Source organism: Gorilla gorilla, chromosome X (genome assembly GCF_029281585.2).
Source record: "Gorilla gorilla gorilla isolate KB3781 chromosome X, NHGRI_mGorGor1-v2.1_pri, whole genome shotgun sequence".
NCBI classification, from domain to species: Eukaryota; Metazoa; Chordata; class Mammalia; order Primates; family Hominidae; genus Gorilla; species Gorilla gorilla.
Window position 1 is genome coordinate 135363391 of NC_073247.2, and position 23108 is coordinate 135386498.

General features: G+C 40.4%; 1 protein-coding gene across 9 annotated transcripts in view; it reads right to left on the reverse strand.

Moving 5' to 3' along the window:
* The window catches only part of THOC2 (THO complex subunit 2), a 134029-nt gene that overhangs the window by 106938 nt on the left and 3983 nt on the right, over positions 1 to 23108 (reverse strand). For all 9 annotated transcript variants that reach the window (XR_008675688.2, XR_010132507.1, XR_010132508.1 and 6 more), the window contains exon 2: positions 5742 to 5800. Coding sequence is in view for 6 of the 9 variants with exons in the window: in XM_019019537.4 (XP_018875082.1) it covers positions 5742 to 5800 (59 nt within the window). In the remaining 3 variants the exon portion in view is untranslated. The remainder of the gene's footprint in view (positions 1 to 5741; positions 5801 to 23108) is intronic.

Consider the following 23108-nt stretch of genomic DNA (forward strand, 5'->3'; position numbering starts at 1 on the left):
AAAAACACAAAATTAAAAGGTTAGAAAAATGTTAACCATCTCTCCACTACTATAACTACAGCTTGAGCATTCCTTTCCAGTCTTTTCTGTATGTCTACAGATTTTACATATTTAAATTCACCATGCACACCATATAGCATTCTGATTCCCCCCAAAACACTTTTAAAGCATTTTTTCATGCTACTCAAGTCTCTATAATTATTTTCAATGAACTCTAGCAAGTGGATTCAAACCAATCATTCTCCTCACCAGTAGACTTCAGATATATACTCAATTCAATCTCAGCACTATAGTGACAACAGATAAAGAATAGCAGTAAATATACTACCGAGTTTTAACCATACCCTAGTGTGAGAGAAATTTCTCCCCAAATCTAAATCTCTTTGTCCCATAAAAATCAAACAAAAAATACATGTATAAAATGGCAGTTCTATGATAACTGTCAACCACAAGTAGCAACATTCACTATTAATTACCACAGTCCCCTTTCCTGAAAAAAGATATTTTGGTTTTGGAGTGGGTAGTTAGTGGTCAGGTGAACACCTCCTTCTGGTCATCTTTTTTTTAAGTCCCATATACTGAAAACTTTACCTTCTTCCAATCATGAAAAGTAGTGAAACAAGAAGCTTTAAAGATGCTAATGTAAAATAAAGTCTATTTACAATCTCCTTTTGAGTGGAATCAAAATTTTTTCAGAACCAAACAGCAAGTTAAAAAATCAAATATTTTAAAAATCTTCTTAGCCAGGCGCAGTGGCTCACACCTATAATCCCAACACTTTGTGGGGCCAAGGCAGGAGGACGGCTTGAGCCTAGGAGTTCGAAATCAGCCTGGGCAACATAGGGAGACCTCATCTCTACTAAAAAAAAAAAAAAAAAAAACATTAGCCAGGTGTGGTGGCGCACACCTCTTATGCCAGGTACTCAGGAGGCTGAGGCGGGAACTTAAGCCCAGGAGATCAAAGTTGCAATGAGTTGTGATAGCACCATTGTCTCAAAAAATAAAAATAAAAATAAAACTTCTCCCCTGCTATGACTCCTAGCCACAAAAAGGAACATAATAGAAATCAAAATGTATATAAATCCCCCCTTAATGAAAATACTATTTTGCAGTAAAATTAACTTGTTCCTTAAATCATTTGCTATTGCTAATAATTATTCCAATTATTTATGAAGAATATTAAATATATTCTGCCTATTTTACAACTATATCTACGCTGTGCTTTTAAATAACAATATAAAAACAAAGGAAAAAATTTCTGTATTTTGGTATCGCAGGTATAAGAGGTCAACTTTATGCTTTGTATTTCCATGAATAAAATGCTTTACAACAAACAACAAATAATACTTATTTAAAATTTTCCAGACAATTAAGGTGGTTTTTTTGGCTTTTTTTTTTAAGCAATAACTTAGAAGAACAAAATAGCCAATTATCAAAAACTAAGGTCCCATGAGAATATGTCCTCTGGTACTCATAGGGGACCAGGGAAGTCTAATCTTAACCACAGAAGGAGATTAAAATAGAGAACAAGTGACCTGGGTCATTTTGCTGAAACTAAAGTGACATAAGAACAATCACATTGTAATCCACACAGCAGCAACGAATAGTCCCTAAATCACAAGTTTTCTTATTTTTTTTTTTTTCTTTTGAGACAGAGTCTCGCCCTCCAGGCTGGGGTACAGTGGCGCAATCTTGGCTCACTGCAACCTCTGCCTCCTGGGTTCAAGCGCTTCTCCAGCCTCAGTCTCCCAAGTGACTGCAATTACAGGCGTCCGCCACCACGCCCAGCTAATTTTTATATTTTTGGTAGAGACAGGGTTTCACCATGTTGACCAGGCTGGTCTTGAACTCCTGACCTCAAGTGATCCACCCGCTTTGGCCTCCCAAAGTGCTGGGATTATACGCGTGAGCCACCAGTCCCGGCCTAATTCACGAGTTTTCTAAATGCCTATTTAAAAATGGTTAGGAACTCCTATTGTGTTTTATCCATAGAACTGTTAAGTGGTGGTTTAAAACTGTCAGGCTAGTTCCACAGAAACCTATAAAATCTATATTGCAGGTGAAAAACTTTATATTTACAATAAGGAGGAAAACTTACAACCTTATAGTTATCTACAAAAAAATTCAATAAAATATTTTATCTTAATGTTAACACTTCAGAAAGAGTAGTTTTAAGAATAGCCACTAGAGGCCGGGCGCGGTGGCTCAAGCCTGTAATCCCAGCACTTTGGGAGGCTGAGGCGGGCGGATCACAAGGTAAGGAGACCGAAACCATCCTGGCTAACATGGTGAAACCCCGTCTCTACTAAAAATACAAAAAATTAGCCGGGCGTGGTGGCGGGCGCCTGTAGTCCCGGCTACTCAGGAGGTTGAGGCAGGAGAATGGCATGAACCCAGGAGGCGGAGCTTGCAGTGAGCCGAGATGGCGCCACTGCACTCCAGCCTGGGTGACAGAGCGAGACTCTGTCTCAAAAAAAAAAAAAAGAAAAAAAAAATGGCCACTAGAAGGTACTTCTAGAGATTCTTAGTTTTTGCGGGGTTTGAATGTTGAAGACACCAGTTCTTGGTTATGTCTAATATTGCTAGTACTACTCATGTTTGTTTTTTTAAACAATAATGTACTGTTTATTTTCAAATAGCTAGAAGGAATTTTTAATTTTCCCAACACAAAGAAATGATAAATGTTTGAGGTGATACACTAACTACACTAATTTGATCATTACACATTATATACACGTATCAAAATATCACACTGTACCCCAATTACTCATGTTTATTAGCCATCATTACAATGTTGTTTCATTGGCAGTGGCTGGGGTGGGGGGAAGGTGATTTATAAAAGAAACAAGGAGAAGCAGTGTGTGCAAGGGAAACTGCCTGCCTGAAATGAAATTAATTCAAGGGAAGGGCAGAAAGAGAAAGATCAGAGGGAACACTGACCGAACTCAAACCCCTAAGACAGAAAAGAGATTCTGAAGAAATGACATTCAGTCAGTTTCCTGCTAGGACAACAAACTGGAGCCCCTCAAACCAACGCCTGCCTGCTGACAGAGATCAGCCAAGGAGTATATGTGTTAAGGAAGCAGGCAAGGGTAAGAGAAGGAGAGCAATGGCAATTCAGCCAATAAGGCCACACTCATAACTATTTCTGGTTTCACATGTAAATCAGAACCATGCAAATAAACAATAATCTAATAGTTATTAAAGATCCAGAGTTACATGGTTACACTATTTACACTATCATTTATTGAAAATTCTTCTATTTTATCCACCTAATGTTTCTATCAAACAAGATCAAAGTTAACTGAGATGTTAAAAACTGATTTTAAACCCGGGGAAGAAAAAAGATAAAGTACCCAAGTATTTTTAGAAAGGAGTCTTTTTGTACATTCTTATACTTCTGACAGTCAACTAACTTAAACAAGAATACATTACTGTCTATCAACCTCAAAAATCTGTTGAGTGATCATGCAATTTTATAAGCAGGATAAACAAGAAAATAATTTGGGGGGTGGCAGGCTAGGAATGTTAACTCTTAAAACAGGTCTTACCCATATGACAGGGTGAAAAATGGCTTTTTCATTTGTTAAAAAAACATTTTCGGCTGGGCACGGTGGCTCACGCCTGTAATCCCAGCTCTTTGGGAGGCTAAGGTGTGCGGATTGCCTGAGGTCAGGAGTTCGATACCAGCCTGGCCAACATGGTGAAACCCCGTCTCTACTAAAAATACAAAAATTCGCCGGGCGTGGTGGCGGGCGCCTGTAATCCTAGCTACTCGGGAGGCTGAGGCAGGAGAATCGCTTGAACCTGGGAGACAGAGGTTGCTGTGAGCCAAGATCGCGCCATTGCACTCCAGCCTGGGTGGCAGAGCGAGATTCCATCTCAAAAAAAAAAAAAAAAAAAACCATCTTCCACTCACACATCCAAATGTTCTTTTTATGAAACAAGGTTCACTCTGTCACCCAGGCTGGAGTGTAGTGGTGTGATCTTGGCTCACTACAGCCTCTGCCTCCCGGGTTCAAGCGATTCTCGTACCTCAGCCTCCTGAGTAGCTGGGATTATAGGCACACGCCACCACACGCAGCTAATTTTTTTTTGTATTTTTTTTTTGGTAGAGATGGAGTTTCACCATATTGGCCAGGCTGGTCTCGAACTCCAGACCTCAAGTGATCCACCCACCTCAGCCTCCGAAAGTGCTAGGATTACAGGCGTGAGCCACCGCACCTGGCCCAAATGTTCTTTAAAAAGTATATCCTCAGCTATGCAAGGTGGCTCATGACAGTAATCCCAACAATTTGGGAGCCTGAGGCAAAAGGACTGCTTGAGGTCAAGAATATGAGACCAGCCTAGGCAATATAGCAAGACACCTCATCTCTACAAAAAATAAATTTAAAAAATAAGGCTGGGCACAGTGGCTCACACCTGTAATACCAGCACTTTGGGAGACCAAGGCGGGCAGATCACCTGAGGTCAGGAGTTCAAGACCAGCCTGACCAACATGGTGAAACCCCATCTCTACTAAAAATACAAAATTAGCCAGGCATGGTGTCACATGCCTGTAATCCCAGCTACTTGGGAAGCTGAGGCAGGAGAATCGTTTGAACACGGGAGGCAGAGGTTACAGTGAGCTGAGATTGCGCGCCACTGCACTCCAGCCTGGGCAACAAGAGTGAAACTCCATCTCAAATAAATAAATAAATAAGCAAGGAGCGGTGTTGCACACTTGCAGTCCCAGCTACTTGGGAATCTGAAGTGGCAGGATTGCTTGAGCCCAGGAGTTTGAAGCCGCAGTGAGCTATGATTACACCACCACTGCATTACAGCCTGGGCAATGGAAAGAGACCCTGTCTACTTTTAAAAAAAAAAAAAAAGTATATCCTCTATTATGAAAGTCATGATTTTTGGTAGAACAAAAATAAATATATATATATGTAAAATTGTTCTTAATCTTCTATTCACAAAAGCATAATTTAAATGACCATAATAAATTTTATCTAATGATTTTTGGCTTCAAATAGAATATCGGTTATAAAAATGTATTTTCTAATTTAAAAAAATACTGTGGGTTTTACCCCCAACAATACTACAAATGTAAATGCTTTACACTTACTAGACACAATCACTTTTAGTTTCGCCCCTCCTTTGCCAAATCCACATGTCTAATTTTAAATTAACAAAATGTTAAATAGTAAAATCCTTTGAAACTAAAGTTACTGGAAAATTATAATATATACTGCTTAATTACATATTTCATTTAATAAATCATATCTGTGATATGCAGTAAACAACTCCTTTGAATGTTTCCCATGACAACTGCCTTTAACAAGATCCCTAGACACCACCTAAACATAACCAGCTTTAGTAAAAACACTGAACCTCAGTTTCTGGAAATTTTCTAGTGCAAATAAGATCAGAACAATTTTTCTTTCCATGTTATCTTTTCTGTCATATTTATGATTGATACAGCTAACAACCGCTGAAATTTAGCTAAATATACCAAGCCCCAATTACAAAAGTCAAGCAATATCATATCATTATAATGCAGGTCAAATAACATCAGTATACAGAGATATAGTCTTACTGTAACTACAGTTTTAATCCTGACTATAATATAACCATGTAAAACCTTTATATAATGTGAACTATCTTATACCTTTTGTTTTCATACCTAACAATGAATAGAAAGCAGACAGTTACTAATTTTAATCAAGAAATAACTAAGATACTTTTAAAAATCTTACCTCTGTATGTTGAACTATCATGGCTTTTATTTTCACTGAGGATCCGACATAAATGCAAACTAGAATAAAATAGAAAACATGTATTTCAATTTGCACCCTAACATGAGATGATTCTTATAGAGCAAATTATATCAACTGGCAAGTAAAAAAATATTTAATCAAGCATTTATTCTGCCTTTCATATACAAACTGTACCACTGGTAACTCATAAAAGATTAAAAATACCTCTGTAGTAATAAAGAAGGAATTATGAAATTAGAATATCACCATTTAAGACCCCTAATTAATAAAAGAATCTAGGCATCTACCAATGGCTGCTCACATTACTAAAAGAGACTATGGGCCGGGCACAGTGGCTCATGCCTGTAATCCTAGCACTTTGGAAGGCCAAGGCGGGAGGATTGCCTGAGCTCAGGAGTTCGAGACCAGCTTGGGCAACACAATGAAACCCCATCTTTACTAAAATACAAAAGAAATTAGTCAGGCGTGGCGGCATGCGCCTGTAGTCCCAGCTACTAGGGAGGCTGAGGCAAGAGAATTCCTTGAACCCAGGAGGCAGAGGTTGCAGTGAGCCAAGATCGCGCCACTGCACTGCAGCCTGGCAACAGAGCAAGACTCTGTCTCTACAAAAAAAAAAAAAAAAAAAGTAAAGAAAAGAAAAGAAAAAAAGACTATGACACATTATGTGCCTCCAGATTCTGATGAAAGAAAACACCATGCAGGCTGGGCATGGTGGCTTACGCCTGTAATCCCAGCACTTTGGGAGGCCAAGACAGGCAGATAGCTTGAGCCCAGAGGTCAAGACCAGCCTGGGAAACATGGTGAAACCCTGTCTCAACAAAAAATACAAAAATTAGCCTGGCATGGTGGCTCATGCTTGCACTCCCAGCTACTCGGGAGGCTGGGGTGAAAAAATCAAATCATCTGAGCCCAGGAAATTGGGGCTGCAGTGAACCATGACTGCTCGCTCCACTGTACTCCAGCCTGGGAGACAGGAAAAAAAAAAAAAAAGGAAAAAAGAAAAGAAAGCATCACCTACCTATGAAGTTGTCTTTAGGGGAAAAAAAAAGTGTGAATCAAAATCTGATCAAGCCATCTAGATCCAACTACCAATTTACAGAAAAAGACAACAGAGGAATATATTAAGAGATACCATAGGGATACAATCACCAAAATCCAAACTGTGGGAAAATCTAACAGAGAGTGACCCAATCTCTTGAACAAACAAATTGCAAGGAAAAATGTAATAAAATATAAAGGAAGAGTGCAAGAGAGGAAAAGAGGAACAGAAGAGCTACAACACAGAAAAACAATTAACAAAATGACAGTAGTAAGTCCTTTCCTGTCAGTAATTACCTTAAATGTAACATCTAACTCCATGTTCAAAAGACAAAGTATCTAAATTGATCTTTTTGAAGATGAGCTATTTTTTTAAAAAGCTGTATGCTATCTACAAGAAACGTGTTTTAAATTTAAGGACACAGATAGGCTGAAAGTGAAAGGATGGATAAAGATACTCCATTCAAATGTTAGCCAAGAGAGAACAGGGGTGGCTATGCTTATATTAGACAAAATATACTTTGAAAATATAACAATTATAAATATATACACATACCACATCAGAGGACAACAGCATATGAATATATGTGACACAGAGCTGAAGAAACAAATAGACACCAACACAGTAATAGTAGGGAATTTCATACACTACTTTCCATAGAATACCCAGACAAAAGATCAGTAAGGAAACAGAAGACCTGAATAATACTACAGACCAAATGGATTTAATGGACATATCCATAACATGCCACCCAAGATAAGGAGACTACATTCTTCTCAAGCACACACAAACCTTTTTCCAGGCTCTAACATGTGATCTAACATTCTGATCACATTAGATCACAAACAAATAACAAATTTTAAAAGATAGAAATCATACCAAGTATCTTTTCCAAACACAATGGAATAAAACTAGACATCAATACCAGAAAGAAAACTGGAAAGTTCACAATTATGTAGAAATTAAACACATTCTTGAACAACCAAAGAATCAAAAACGAAATCAAAAAGGAAATTAGGAAATACCTTCAGACAAACGAAAATGAAAACATAAATACCAAAATTCATGAGATATACCAAAAGCGGTTCAAAAGAGGAAATTTGTAGCAATAAAGGCTTTTTTTTTTTTTTTTTTTTGACACAGTATCTCATTCTATCACCCAGGCTGGACTGTAATGGCAAAATCTTGGCTCACTGCAGCCTCGACCTGAGCTCAAGTGATCCTCCCACCTCAGCCTCAGCACCACCACCCCCCCAACATCCCATTAGGTGGGACCACAGGTGCATGCCACCATGCCCAGCTAATTTTGTATATTTTGAAGAGATGGGGTTTCACCATGTTACCCAGGCTGGTCTGGAACTCCTGGGCTCAAGCAATCTGCCCACCTCAGCCCAACAAAGTTCTGGGAATACAGGTGTGAGCCACGGAGCCGGGCCTATAAATGCCTTTTTCTTTTTTAATCTCAAACCACCTAACTCAAAACTTCAAGGAACTAGAAAAAGAAGAATAAACTAAGTCCAAAGTTAATAGAAGGAAGGAAATAATAAAGATTAGGGCAGAACCGGCCAGCCGCCCCGTCCGGGAGGGAGGTGGGGGGGTGAGCCCCCCGCCCGGCCAGCCGCCCCGTCCGGGAGGTGAGGGGCGCCTCTGCCCGGCCGCCCCTACTGGGAAGTGAGGAGCCCCTCTGCCCGGCCAGCCGCTCCGTCAGGGAGGGAGGTGGGGTGGTCAGCCCCCCGCCCGGCCAGCCGCCCCGTCCGGGAGGGAGGTGGGGGTGTCAGCCCCCCGCCCGGCCAGCCGCCCCGTCCGGGAGGGAGGTGGGGGGGTCAGCCCCCCGCCCGGCCAGCCGCCCCGTCCGGGAGGGAGGTGGGGGGGTCAGCCCCCCGCCCGGCCAGCCGCCCCGTCCGGGAGGGAGGTGGGGGGGTCAGCCCCCCGCCCGGCCAGCCGCCCCGTCCGGGAGGTGAGGGGCGCCTCTGCCCGGCCGCCCCTACTGGGAAGTGAGGAGCCCCTCTGCCCGGCCACCACCCCGTCTGGGAGGTGTACCCAACAGCTCATTGAGAACGGGCCATGATGACAATGGCGGTTTTGTGGAATAGAAAGGGGGGAAAGGTGGGGAAAAGATTGAGAAATCGGATGGTTGCCGTGTCTGTGTAGAAAGAGGTAGACATGGGAGACTTTTCATTTTGTTCTGTACTAAGAAAAATTCTTCTGCCTTGGGATCCTGTTGATCTGTGACCTTACTCCCAACTCTGTGCTCTCTGAAACATGTGCTATATCCACTCAGGGTTGAATAGATTAAGGGCGGTGCAAGATGTGCTTTGTTAAACAGATGCTTGAAGGCAGCATGCTCGTTAAGAGTCATCACCACTCCCTAATCTCAAGCACCCAGGGACACAAACACTGCGGAAGGCCGCAGGGTCCTCTGCCTAGGAAAACCAGAGAACTTTGTTCACTTGTTTATCTGCTGACCTTCCCTCCACTACTGTCCTATGACCCTGCCAAATCCCCCTCTGCGAGAAACACCCAAGAATGATCAATAAAAAATAAAATAAATAAAATAAAAATAAAAATAAATAATAATAAATAAAAATAAATAAATGAAAAAGAAAAAAAAAGATTAGGGCAGAAACAACTGAAATAGAGAATTAAAGAAGAAAAAAAAAATCAGCCAGGTGCGGTGGCTCACGCTTGTAATCCTAGCACTTTGAGAGGCTGAGGCGGGCAGATAGCTTGAACTCAGGAGTTCAAGACCAGCCTGGGCAACATGGTGAAACCCTCGCTCTACAAAAAAAATACAAAAAATTAGCTGGGCATGGTGGCCCACGCCTGTAGTCCCAGCTACTTGGGGGGCTGAGGCGGGAGGATCACTTGAGCCCAGAATGTCGAGGCTGCAGTGAGCCAAGATAGCGCCACTGCACTCCAGCCTGGGTGACAAAGTGAGACCTTGTCTCAAAAAAAAAAAAAAAAAAAGAAAAAGAAAATGAAAAAAAATCAATAAAATTAAGTTTTTTTTAAAAAAAGATCAACAAAACTGACAAATCTTTAGCTAGACATTCAATAAAGAAAAAGAAAATTCAAACAATATTAGAAACGAAGAGAAAACATTACAACCAGTTACACAGAAACAAAAAGGAATATAAGAGGCTACTACACCATGATACCAGAGCCAGACAAAAACATTACAAGAAAAGAAAATCACAGGTCAATGCCTCTTATAAACACAGATGAAAAAATCCTCAACAAACACCAGCAAACAGAATTTAACAGCACATTAAAAGGATCATTCACAATGATCACAATGGATTTATCCCTGGGATGCAAGGATGGTACAACATACACTAAATGTGACACATTACACTAACAAAATGAAGGATAAAAATCACTTGATTATCTCATTAGATGCCGAAAAAGCATTTGACAAAATTCAATATCCTTATGATAAAACTCTCAACAATTAACTATAGAGGCTGAGCGCAGTGGCTCACGCCTGTAATCCCAGCACTTTGGGAGGCTAAGGCAGGTGGATCACTTGAAGTCACGAATTGGAGACCAGCCTGGCCAACATGGTGAAACCCCATCTCTACTAAAAATATAAAAAGGCACGGTGGCTCACGCCTGTAATCCCAGCATTTTGGGAGGCCGAGGCGGGCGGATCACAAGGTAAGGAGATCGAGATCATCCTGGCTAACACGGTGAAACTCCGTCTCTACTAAAAATACAAAAACAAAATTAGCCAGGTGTGGTGGCAGGCGCGTGTAGACCCAGCTTCTAGGGAGGCTGAGCCAGGAGAATGGCGTGAACCCGGGAGGCGGAGCTTGCAGTGAGCCAAGATGGCGCCACTGCACTCCAGCCTGGGCGACAGAGCGAGACTCTGTCTCAAAAAAAAAAAAAAAAGGTAGCCGAGTGTGGTGGCGTGCGTCTGTAATCCCAGATACCTGGAAAGCTGAGGCAGGAGAATCGCTTGGACCCAGGAGGCGGAGGCTGCAGTATTGCAGTGAGCCGAGATCTCACCACTGCACTCCAGCCTGGGCGACAGAGCAAGACTCCATATCAAAAAATATATACATACTAACTATAGAATGAATGTTCCTCAACACACACACAAAAAGGCCATAAATAACAAGCCCATAGCTAACATTATATTCAATAGTGAAAAGTTGAAAGTTTTTCCTCTAAGATCAGGTACCTGCCCACTCTCTCCACTTCTATCCAACAGGGTACTAAAAGTCCTTGCCAGAGCAATTGGGCAAAAAGAAGAAATGAAAGTTATCCAAACAAGAAAAGAAGTGAAATTGTCTCTGCTGACAAAATGATCTTATATTTAGAAAATCCTAATGACTACACCATAAAGTTAGAAATAATAAATATACTGTATCCATCAAGGCAAAAAAATTTAAAAAAAAAGGAAATAATAAATAGGGTAAAATCACAGGATATAAAAATCAACACACAAAAATAGGTAGTGTTTCTATATACTAACAATGAACTACCTGAAAAAAAATTTTAATTCCATTTAAAATAGCTATATTGTAGCATTGCAAGAATGGCAAAAAGAGAAAAATAAAAATAAAAATATAATAGCTACAAAAAATAAAATACTTAGTAATAAATTTAACCAAGGAGGTGAAAGATCCATACACCACAAGCTATCAAATGCTGATGAAAGAAACTGAAGATGACAAATAAATGAAAAGATATTCCATGTTGATTGATTAGAATAATTAAGATTGTTTAAATGTCCATGCTACCCGAAGAGATATAAAGACTCAATGCAATCTCTATCAAAACACCAATGCCATTTTTCACAGAAACAGAAAAATCCTAAAATTTATATGGAACCAAAAAAAAAAAAAAACCAATAGCCAAGGCAATCCTGAACAAAAAGAAAAAAGCTAAAGTATCACACTATTTGACTTCAAGGTACAGTTGGCCCTCTGTATACACGGGGGATTGGTTCCAGGACCATCTCCCACACACACCAAATTCACAGATGCTCAAAAGTCCCTTATATATGGCATATATACAGTCATCCTTCTGTGTCCGCAGGTGCCGCATCTGCGGATTCAACCAATTGTAGATAGAAAAATACTTAACAGTCAGCCCTCCATATCCACAGCTTTTGATCTGCAGTTGGTTGAATCTGTGGATGCAGCCAACCCACTAAATATAAGGCCAGCCAACTGTATATTACAAAACTAGGGTAATTAAAAGAGCATGGCGCTGGCATAAAAATAGACACATCAACCAATGGAACAGAATAGAGAGCGCAGATATTAATCCATGCATTTATAGCCAATTAATTTTCAACAAAGGGTACCAAGAACACATAATGGGAAAAAGACAGTCTCTTCAATAAAGAATGTTGGGAAAACTTAATATCCACATACAGAACAATGAAACTGGACACTTACTTCACACCATATACAAAAATCAACTCAAAATGAATTAAAGACTTAAATGTAAGACCTGAAACTATAAAAATCCTAAAAGAAAAAATAGGGGAAGAGCTACACAACACTGGTCTGGGCTATAATTTTTTAGATTTGACCCCAAAAGCTCAAGTAATTAAAGCAAAAATAGACAAATGGGATTACATCAAACAAAAAAAGTTTCTACACAGGAGGCTGGGTGCAGTGGCTCATACCTATAATCTTAGCAGTCTGGGAGGCCAAGGCAGGCAGATAATCTGCGGTCAGAAGTTCAAGACAAGCCTGACCAACATGGAGAAACCCTTCTCTACTAAAAATACAAAAATTATCCGGGCATGGTGGCGCATGCCTGTAATGCCAGCTACTCAGGAGGCTGAGGCAGGAGAATCGCTTGGATCCAGGAGGCAGAGATTGCAGTAAGCCAAGATCGCGGCACTGCACTCCAGCCTAGGCAACAGAGCGAGACTCTGCCTCAAAAAAAAAAAGTTTCTGCACAGGAAAGGAAACAATTAACAGTGTGATGGAGACAACCTATGGATTCAGAGAAAATATTTGCAAGCCAAACATCAAATATGGGGTTAATATCCAAAATATATAAAGAAGTCAAGGGGCCGGGCACGGTGGCTCACGCCTGTAATCTCAGCACTTTGGGAGGCCGAGGTGGGCGGATCATGAGGTCAGGAAATCGAGACCATCCTGGCTAATATGGTGAAACCCCGTCTCTACTAAAAAATACGAAAAAATTAGTCGGGTGTGGTGGCGGGCGCCTGTAGTCCCAGCTACTCGGGAGGCTGAGGCAGGAGAATGGCGTCAACCCGGGAGGCAGAGCTTGCAGTGAACCGAGATGGTGCCGCTGCATTCCAGCCTGGTCAACAAAGCAAGACTCCGTCTCCCAAAAAAAAAAAAGAAGTCAAGAAAACAACCCAATTTTAAAATGGGCAAAGGACTTGAGTAGACATTTCTCAAAAGACATACAAATGACCAACAGAAAAAAACCCTCAAAATCATTAATAACTAGGGAAATGCAAATTAAAACTACAATGAGATACCACCTCACACCTGTCAGAATGGCTATTATCAAAAAGACAAAAAATAAGTATCGAGGATGTGGATAAAAGGGAACTCTTGCCAAGCGTGGTGGCTCAGGTCTGCAATCCTAGCCTTTTCGGAGGCCAAGGATAAGAACTGCTTGAGGCTAGGAGTTGAGACCAGCCTGGGCAACCTAGCAAGACTCCATCTCTACAATCAACATATGCTGACATCACGCCACTGCACTCCAGCCTGGGCAACAGAGTGAGACCCTGTCTCAAAAAAAAAAATTAAAAAATAAAACATATTTCCAAAATAAAAGAAAATGGTGATGCCAGCCAGGCACAGTGGCCCATGCCTGTAATTCTAGCAATTTGCAAGGCCGAGGCAGGAAGATTCCTTGAGGTTAGTTGGAGATCAGCCTGAACAACATAGCAAGACCCTGTCTCTACAAAAAAAAAAAAAAAAAAAAAAATAGGCATTGTGGTGTGAGTCTTAGCTACTCGGGAGGCTGAAGTGGGAGGATTGCTTGAGTCCAGGGGTTTCAGGTTATGATGAGCTATGATTTCACTACAGCACTCCAGCCTGGGCAACAAAGCAAAATGCTGTCTCAAAAACAAAAAAAAAAAATAAAAAATAATAAGCCTGGGTAACAAAGAGACCTCATCTCCACAAAAAATAGACAAAACTAGCTCGGCATGGTGGTGCAGGCCGATAGTCCCAGTTACTTGGGAGGCTGAGGTGGGAGGATCACTTGAGCCCAGGAGGTCAAGGCTGCAGTGAGCTGAGATCACGCCATGCACTCCAGCCTAGGCAACAGAGTGAGACCTTGTCTCAAAAAAAGAAAAAAAAATAGGCCAGGCATGTGGCTCACACCTGTAATCCCAGTCTTTTTGGAGGCCGAGGCATGAGAATTGCTTGAGGCTAGGAGTTCGAGACCAGCCTGGGCAACCCAGCAAGACTCCATCTCTACAAAAAAATTTTAAAAATTAGCGGGTCATGGTGGCACATCCCTATAGTCCCAGCCACTTAGGAGGCTGAGGCAGGAGAATCACTTGAGCCCAGGAGTTCAAGGTTATGGTGAGCTATGATTGCACCACTGCACTCCAGCATGGGTGACAAAGCAAAAGCCTATCTCTCAAAAAAAATTAAATAAAATAAAATAATGCAATTGTTATAAAAAACAGTATAGAGATTCCTCAAAAAATGAAAAGTAGAGCTACCATATGATCCAGCATTCCTACTTCTGAGTACTTATCCAAAAAAATTTAAGTCAGCATCACACAGAGATAGCTGCACTCCCATGTTCACTGCAGCATTATTTACAATAGCCTAGAGGTAGAAACAACCTAAATGTCCACCAACAGAAGAGCAAATAAAGAAAACGTCGTGTATATCTATGAAAGTAAACATTATTCAGCCATAAAAAAAAGAAGGAAATCCTGTCATGTGCTACAATGTGGATAAACCTTAAGGACAGTGTGCTAAGGTAAGAAGCCAGCCACAGGACAAATACTGTATGATTCTACTTATATAAAGTATCTAACGTAGTCAAACTCAGAAGCAAAAAGTAGAATGGTGGTTGTCAGAGGCTGCAGGAAGGGGAAAATGGGGAGTTGGTGTATAATGGATATAAAGTTCAGCTCATAGAAGATGAAAAAGATCAGGAGAAGATCTGCTAACATTGTACTTATAGTTGACAATATTGTACTGCTCACTTAAAATTTGCTAAGAAGGTAGATTTCATGTTAGGTGTTTTTTTTTACCACAATAAAAAAGTTACTTAAAAATTGTTAATTTTGTTAAATCCTGAACCCTAAGAACATGTTGTTTTGGGGTTTTTTTGTTGTTGCTGGGTTTTTTTGTTTGTTTGTTTGTTTTGAGACAGAGTCTTGCTCTGTCTCCCAGGCTGGAGTGCAGTGGCACGATCTTGGCTCACTGCAGCCTCCACCTCCCAGGCTCAAACAATCCTCCCGCCTCAGCATCCTGAGTAGCTGGGATTACAGGTGTGCACGACCATGCCTGGCTAATTTTTGTATTTTAAGTAGAGATGGAGTTTCACCATGTTGGCCAGGCCAGTCTCGAACTCCTGACCACAAGTGATCTGCCCACCTCGGCCTCCCAAACTGCTGGAATTACAGGAGTGAGCCACTGTGCCTGGGCAAGCATGTCTTTTTTTAAGAACACATCCTTTTGGCTCGGCGTGGTGGCTCACGCCTGTAATCCCAGCAGTTTGGGAGGCCGAGGAGGGTGGATCACTTGAGGTCAGGAGTTCAAGACCAGTCTGACCAATATGGTGAAACCCCATCTCTACTAAAAAATACAAAATTAGCCGGGCGTGGTAGTGCATGCCTGTAGTCCCAGCTACTCGGGAGCCTGAGGCAGGAGAATTGCTTGGACTCAGGAGGCAGAGGTTGCAGTGAGCCGAGATCACACCACTACACTGCAGCCTAGGTGACAGAGCAAGACTCTATCTCCAAAAAAAAAAAAAAAAATTAAAAAATAACACATCCTTTCAATAGCCTATATGATGAAATTTAAAAGGTTGCATAAATAATTTCTGCCACACACCCAAATACAACCAAAGTATTTGTCTACAAGTAAAGCACTTGTGCGATTGTTTGAATTGCAAGCTGAACTAGCTTGTTTTTATGAAACACCATTTTTTACTTGAAAGAAAAGCAAACTATGGTTTTTAAGACATGGGTCTTTCACAGGCATTTTCTCAAAACTGAACCAAGTGGTTTTTAAGACATGGGTCTTTCACAGGCATTTTCTCAAAACTGAACCAAGTGAGCCTGTCACTTCAAGGAAAACAACAGAGTATTTGCTGCCGATGATATGCTTTTACACTGTTGGTGGGGGAGTAAATTAGTTCAACCATTGTGGAAGACAGTGTGGTGATTCCCCAAGGATCTAGAACCAGAAATACCATTTGACTCAGCAATCCCATTACTGGGTATATACCCAAAGGATTATAAATCATTCTACTATAAAGACACATGCACACGTATGTTCACTGCAGCACTATTTACAAGAGTAAAAACTTGGTACCAACCCAAATGCCCATCAATGATAGACTGGATAAAGAAAATGTGGCACATATACACCATGGAATACTATGCAACCATAAAAAAGGATGAGTTCATGTCCTTTGCAGGGACATGGATGAAGCTGGAAACCATCATTCTCAGCAAACTAACACAGGAACAAAAAAACCAAACACCACATGTTCTCACTCATAAGTGAGAGCTGAACAATGAGAACACATGGACACAGGGACAGGAACATCACACACTGGTGCCTGTTGGGGGTTGGGGAGCAAGGGGAGGGAGAGCATTAGGACAAATACCTAATGCATGTGGGGCTTAAAACTTAGATGACAGGTTGATAGGTGCAGCAAACCACCATGGCAAATGTATGCCTATGTAACAAACCTGCACGTTCTGCACATGTATCCCAGAACTTAAAATTAAAAAAAAAAAAGACAGTTGTAACACATGCAGTGTAACCCAAAAAGGGCTCCAATACAGACTATATAAAGAACCCCTACAAATCAGTGAAAGAAACTCAAGCAACTCAATAACAAAAAAGGCAAAAGATATGACAGAGACCTTTCACAAAAAGAAATAAGAACTCCAGTACAGGCGTGGTGGCTCACGTCTGTAATCCCAGCGCTTTGGAAGGCCAAGGCGGGCAGATCATCGGAGGTCCGGAATTCAAGACCAGCCTGCCCAACATGGTGAAACCCTGTCTCTACTAAAAATACAAAAATTAGCCAGGTGTGGTGGCACACACCTGTAATCCCAGCTACTCAGGAGGCTGAGGCACAAGAATCGCTTGAACTCGGGAGGCAGAGGTTGCAGTGAGCCAAGATCACGCCACCACCGCACTCCAAACTGGGCGACAGAGCAAGACTCTGTCTCAAACAAACAAAAAAAAAGAAGTACTCCAAATGACCAATAACATATAAAAAGATGCTCATGGAAATATAAGCCCCAGTAAAATTACATACATTTTTACAAAAAATTTAAGTCTGACAATATCAAACATAGTGACAATGTGAAACAAGGTCAACTCATACACTGCTGGTGGGAGTGTACACTGAAATAGCTTGGCAATATCTAACAGAGCTAAAGTGTAACCTATAACCCAGAGATTCTACACCTAGTATATACTCCACAAAAACACATGCTTGTATACACCAAAACTGTTGTATAATAATGTTTCTATTGGCACTGTTAGTAATAGCCAAAAACTAGAAGCAACAAAAATGTTTAACAAGACAGCATAAAAATAAACAAATACTGGTATACGATGGAGTATCTTGCAACTATGAAAATGAATGAACTAAAAAAAAAAGGAAAATCAATGAACTGCAAACATACAATATGGATGAATCTTAAAAGTCATAACTGTTGAACAAAAGCAGCCAGAAACAGTAGGATAAATATTCAATGATTTCATTTATATGAAGTTCAAGAAAAAATTAAACATATTGGGTAATGACACTGCAAAGAAAATCAAGAAAGTTCCTTTGAGTTGAAGATGCAAGGTTAAAAAAAGAGAAAAATCAAGAGGAAAACCATAAATGTCAGGATAATGGTTACTACATGAGAGGTGGGAAAGGTTTGATCGGGAACAAACGGTATGTTGCCTTGACCTGGGTTAAGTTACATGGGGGTGCATCTTACAGTGATTCTTTTAAGCTCTATATTGAGGTTTCATGACTTCTCTGTATTTTCATTACATTTCACAATTTAGAAAAAAGTTCTTCCATGTTGCACAAGGCTTTAAAGAGAGCCAATGAATTCATATAGAAGAGTTTCTTACTCTTTTATATCTAGTAATCCTTTTTCTAGTCAATGAAACAAATAATTTTAAGACTTACAGAACCTGCTTATATATCACATCTAAGGCTAAATAAGATGCCAGATTACAGTCATCCACAGAGAGATTATCTACTTTGCAGATTATACATAACCTTGCAGCTCACCTCTGTGCCTTCTGATTATGTCAATACCCTATCATCAGGATGAGCAGGGTAAGGTTATTAAAAGTCAACAGAGTAAATTTTTGCTGGTCAACAATTCACTTCTAGGTTTCACAAATATGTTCAAAACCAAAAAATAAAAAGGCAATTGAAGCCGGGCGCTGTAGCTCACACCTGCAGTCCCAGAACTCTGGGAGGCTAAGGTGGGTGGATCAGTTGAGGTCAGGAGTTTGAGACCAGCCTGGCCAACATGATGAAACCTCGTCTCCACTAAAAATACAAAAATTAGCTGGACGCAGTGGTGCGCACCTGTAATCCCAGCTACTCTACAGGCTGAGGCAGGAGAATCGCATGAACCCAGGAGGCAGAGGTTGCAGTGCAGCCAAGACTGCATCACCGCACTCCAACCTGGGCAACAGAGTGAGACTCTCAGAAAAAATAAAAATAAAAAATAAGGGCAATGGAGAGCATCTACTAAATTAAATATTTAGTTTGAAAATGTCAGGCCAGGCATAGTAGCTCACGTCTGTAATCCCAGCACTTTGGGAGGCCAAGGTGGGTGAATCACTTGAGCTCAGGAGTTCGAGACCAGCCTGATAATATCACCTGAGCTCAGGAGTTCAAGACCAGCCTCGTAACATGGTGAAACCCTGTCTCTACCAAAAACACAAACAATTAGCAGAGCATGGTGGCACACGCCCGTGGGCCCAGATACTCAGGAGGCTGAGGTGGGAGGATCGCCAGAGCCCAGGAAGTTGAGACTGCAGTGAGCCAAGATCACACCAGTGAGCCATGATCGCACCACTGCACTCCAGCCTGCACTCCAGGGTGACAGAGCAAGATCCCATCTCAAAAACAAAAACAAAGAAAGAAAGAAAGCTAAATGTCATTTAGCTATTAAACATTTCTCACTAAAAAAAATTATTCTGAGAGTACCTTACAAATGGTAAGCTGGTTTAAGTCTGATCCCAAGTACTTTCAACTACTTCCCTGGAGAACTAGACAGGCCTTCTAATGGGTTGAGAAGAGAACAGTGGTTGGTTAAGAACACTGGTTAAAGTTGGGTATGCTGGCTCATGCCTGTAATCCCAACACTTTGGGAGGCCGAAGTGGGAGGATCACTTGAGCACAGGAGTACAAGACCAGCCTAGCCAGCCTAGCCAACAAGTGAGACCCCATCTCTACAAAAAAAAAAAAAAAAGAAAAAAAAAGTAGCCGAGTGTGTTGGCACATGCCTATAGTCCCAGCTACTTGGGAGGTTGAGCTGGGAGGATCACTTGAGCCTGCAGGTCGAGGCTGCAGTGAGTGGTGATCGTAGTACCACTGCACTCCAGCCTGGGCAGCCTGGGGAACAGAGTGAGACCCTATCTCAAAAAAAAAAAAAAAAAAAAAAAACACGATTAAGTTTCTAATTTCACAAAATACGTTAAACCTAACATAAGTTTATCTGGAATATAAAACAAAATCAATCTTCCTTCCACTAGGCAACATAGAAATAACATCTGCTTCAGACTAGCATCAGAAGATATAACCTAAAAATGCCATCTAGGTCTTTTGTGGAGAGGAGATATATAAGTATATCAAGGTTGCTTCAATATTTACTATGAAGTATTAAAACAATTCCCTCTTTGGGTTCTCATTTCCCTTATAGGGTCAATTCCCTTTAGAATATAATAGCAGGGGCCAGGCACCGTGGCTCACACCTATAATCCCAGCACTTTTAAGAGGCCGAGGAGGGCAGATTACTTGAGGCCAAGAGTTTGAGACTAGCCTAGCCAGTATGGTGAAACCCCATCTCTGCTAAAACTACAAAAATTAGCCGGGCTTGGTGGCCAATGCCTGTAATCCCAGCTACTCAGGAAGCTGAGGCGGGACAATCACCTGAACCCAGGAAGCGGAGGTTGTAGTAGGTGGAGATCGCACCACTGCACTCCAGCCTGGGCGACAGAGTGAGACTCTGTCTCAAAAAATAATAATAATAATAATAGCAGGAAGCACCATGTCTTTGAAAGAAGAATTTAACAGAATAAAGTAACTCATCTTTCCCTTTGTACTCGGGCTACTAAAATGCAATTTCAAATATTCCTTCATATAGAAAAAGAGAAAAAAGAAAAAGAGGAAAGGAAAAGGAAAGGATGAGAAAGAAAGAGAAATAAAATAATTGTTTAAAATTCCTCCTTATTCACTTGAGCCCAGGAGGTCAAGGCTGCAGTGAGCCAAGATCGTGCCACTGCACTCCAGCCTGGGCAACAGAGTGAGACCCTGTCTCAAAAAAAAAAAAAAACTTCTCCTTATAACAATGCACTTGCTTCCTCACATTTTCAATAGTTTCATTTCTATTTAACAATCCTAATGCATGTCTTTTGCAAAAAGCCTTCCAATGGTTGCGGGGAAGAGGTTGCATCAGTGTTGCAAACTCCTACCTAGACTAATGGTACAGTCATCATTACATAACTTTAAGAAATAACTGAAATATAATTCTATATTGTCAGTCACCAGGCTACAAACATGTTCATTAGGACACAGATGACAATGTCATCATGAACTATTAGTTAGAATCTCAAAGATTTGCTCAAGTTGCATATGGAACCATTGAAAGGTTATTACAATAAGGCAATTTGTTTGCATAATAGATACTTATATTTCCCTAGTATAAAAGAGGTATTCCTTTGGCTGGGCGTAGTGGCTCATGCCTGTAACCCCAGCACTTTGGGAGGCTGAGGGGGAAGGATCACTTAAAGCCAGGAGTTTATGACCAGCCTGGGCAATATAGCAAAACCCCATCCCTACTCATACACCCGCACAAAAAAAATGTTTTTAATTAGCCAGGCATGGTGGCATGCACCTGTAGCCCTAGCAATTCAGGAGGCTGAGGTAGGAAAATCCCTTGAGACTGGGGGGGTCAAGCCTGCAGTGAGCCGTGATCGCCTGCACTCCAGCCTAGGTGACAAAGCAAGACCCTGTCTCAAAAAAAACTTAGTTAAAAATAAATTTTTTAATAAAAAAAAAACAGGTATTCCTTAGTTATAACAAGAAACTCAAAACAAACACTAAGATTTTTCCCCAACAAGTAGATGTATCTGTGCTCTTCTCCCTAAGTAATTCACTAATAGAAGTCCACCAAGGATTCTTAAAAAAACTGTTTCTGAACATTACATTTGTCTTACTATACACCTGCCTAATGGTTTTAGGTCACTAACCTAAATTATAGGGAAAGGAACAAACAAAACTACCTCTAATAGTTGCCCACTTTAATATCGCTTAAAAATAATCAAATTTTCTGTCTCAGTCCAAATTGAAATGATTTTAATCCCTTAATAACTTTCAAATACTTGAGTTTACCATTTTTCCACTTTTTAATTTAATTTTTAAAAAATAAAAATAGAGACAGGTTCTCGCTATGTCGCCCAGAGCTCTCCTGGGCTCAGGCAATCCTTCCTCCTGCCTCAGTTGCCCAAGTAGCTGGGATTACAGGTGTGTGCCACAGTGCACACCACCTCACATGCCACCACGCCAGGCATTCATTTTTTCTACTTTTAAAATAGTTTAGTACTATTATGGAGATGCTGTCTCAGGTCCCTGAGAACGAGGACAGAATCTACTTTCTGTCAAAAGATGTATGGAAAACTGAATAAAATGTCTGAAGTTCCTTCAAGGACTTAAAAGGTATTTTGTGAATACTTCTTAACATGAGTATACGGCTTTTCATCTTACTTGTTCCCATTTTCCAGTAAAAAGGAAACAGAGTCACAAGCTTAAACTACTTGATTATGCTCACATCTCAAATGTGGCTTTCATATATAGAAGGCTGATGTTCATTTACGCTTCACTTAATTCTTTAAAACAAGACAACAAAAAGGTTAAATGTAGTTAAATAAAGTGCTACCTCTATTATCATTTGTAGAACAGAAACATAACCCACAAAAATGAATACTGGGACAACACAGTTTTATCTTGTAGAAACATGCATTTAAAAGAAAAGGAAACAGGAAATGTTAAAAAAAAAAAAAAAGACAACAGGAGTTGCCGCACTTACAGTAGGAAAAAAGCACAAGTATATTGACAGCACTCACCCTACCTAAACATTAAAGCATTACAGAATAATTTTTTTTAACAAACAAAGCAGTAGCCTATACAACCTCCTCACATTGCTTCAACATTTTGTGAAGAATGTTTCTCTTCCCAGGAAAACAGACTAAGACTTATACTTAGCTTATGAATACAGGTCGAAATGGGAAATTAAATACTAAATGAAAACTGAGACATCAAGAAAAGGTTTCAGATAAAGCTTTGGCTGAATTTGGAGCAACTTTGCAAGGAAAAAAGACTCAACCACCAAGACTAAAATTTCTTAGAATGATTATATCCCTTTACCTGGAATCCTCCAAGAAATTCAGATCAGATGGCATGTTTTGAACAACCAAATATACTTAAATAAGTTCTAGAATGTCTAAAATCATGTAGTAGCAGAAGAAGAAAAAGAACAGCAATCAAAACATTTGGCAATTAAATGTTAAAACTTTATTGTAACTATCATTAATAAGGTAAGACCTAACAAAACTTTCTAATTGATACCTAAATAAGCTATTCAAACAAACAGATGATATTCAACAAACATAAGTATTTCAAAATTAGACTAAGTATTAACATGAGGCTAGCATCTTCAGATTAAGAGCTTCGAATATCAATTCTCCATTAAGGTTGCCTGTAACAAAGAAATGCTGAGTTCACTGTGTTAATGATTTCTACCAAAAACAGAATTCTCCACTGGATCTACCAGTACATGCAAGTTTATTAGCTTCATCATGGCAAGTTCTACGTCAATATAAAATAATCAAGAAACTAAAACTAATTCCAAA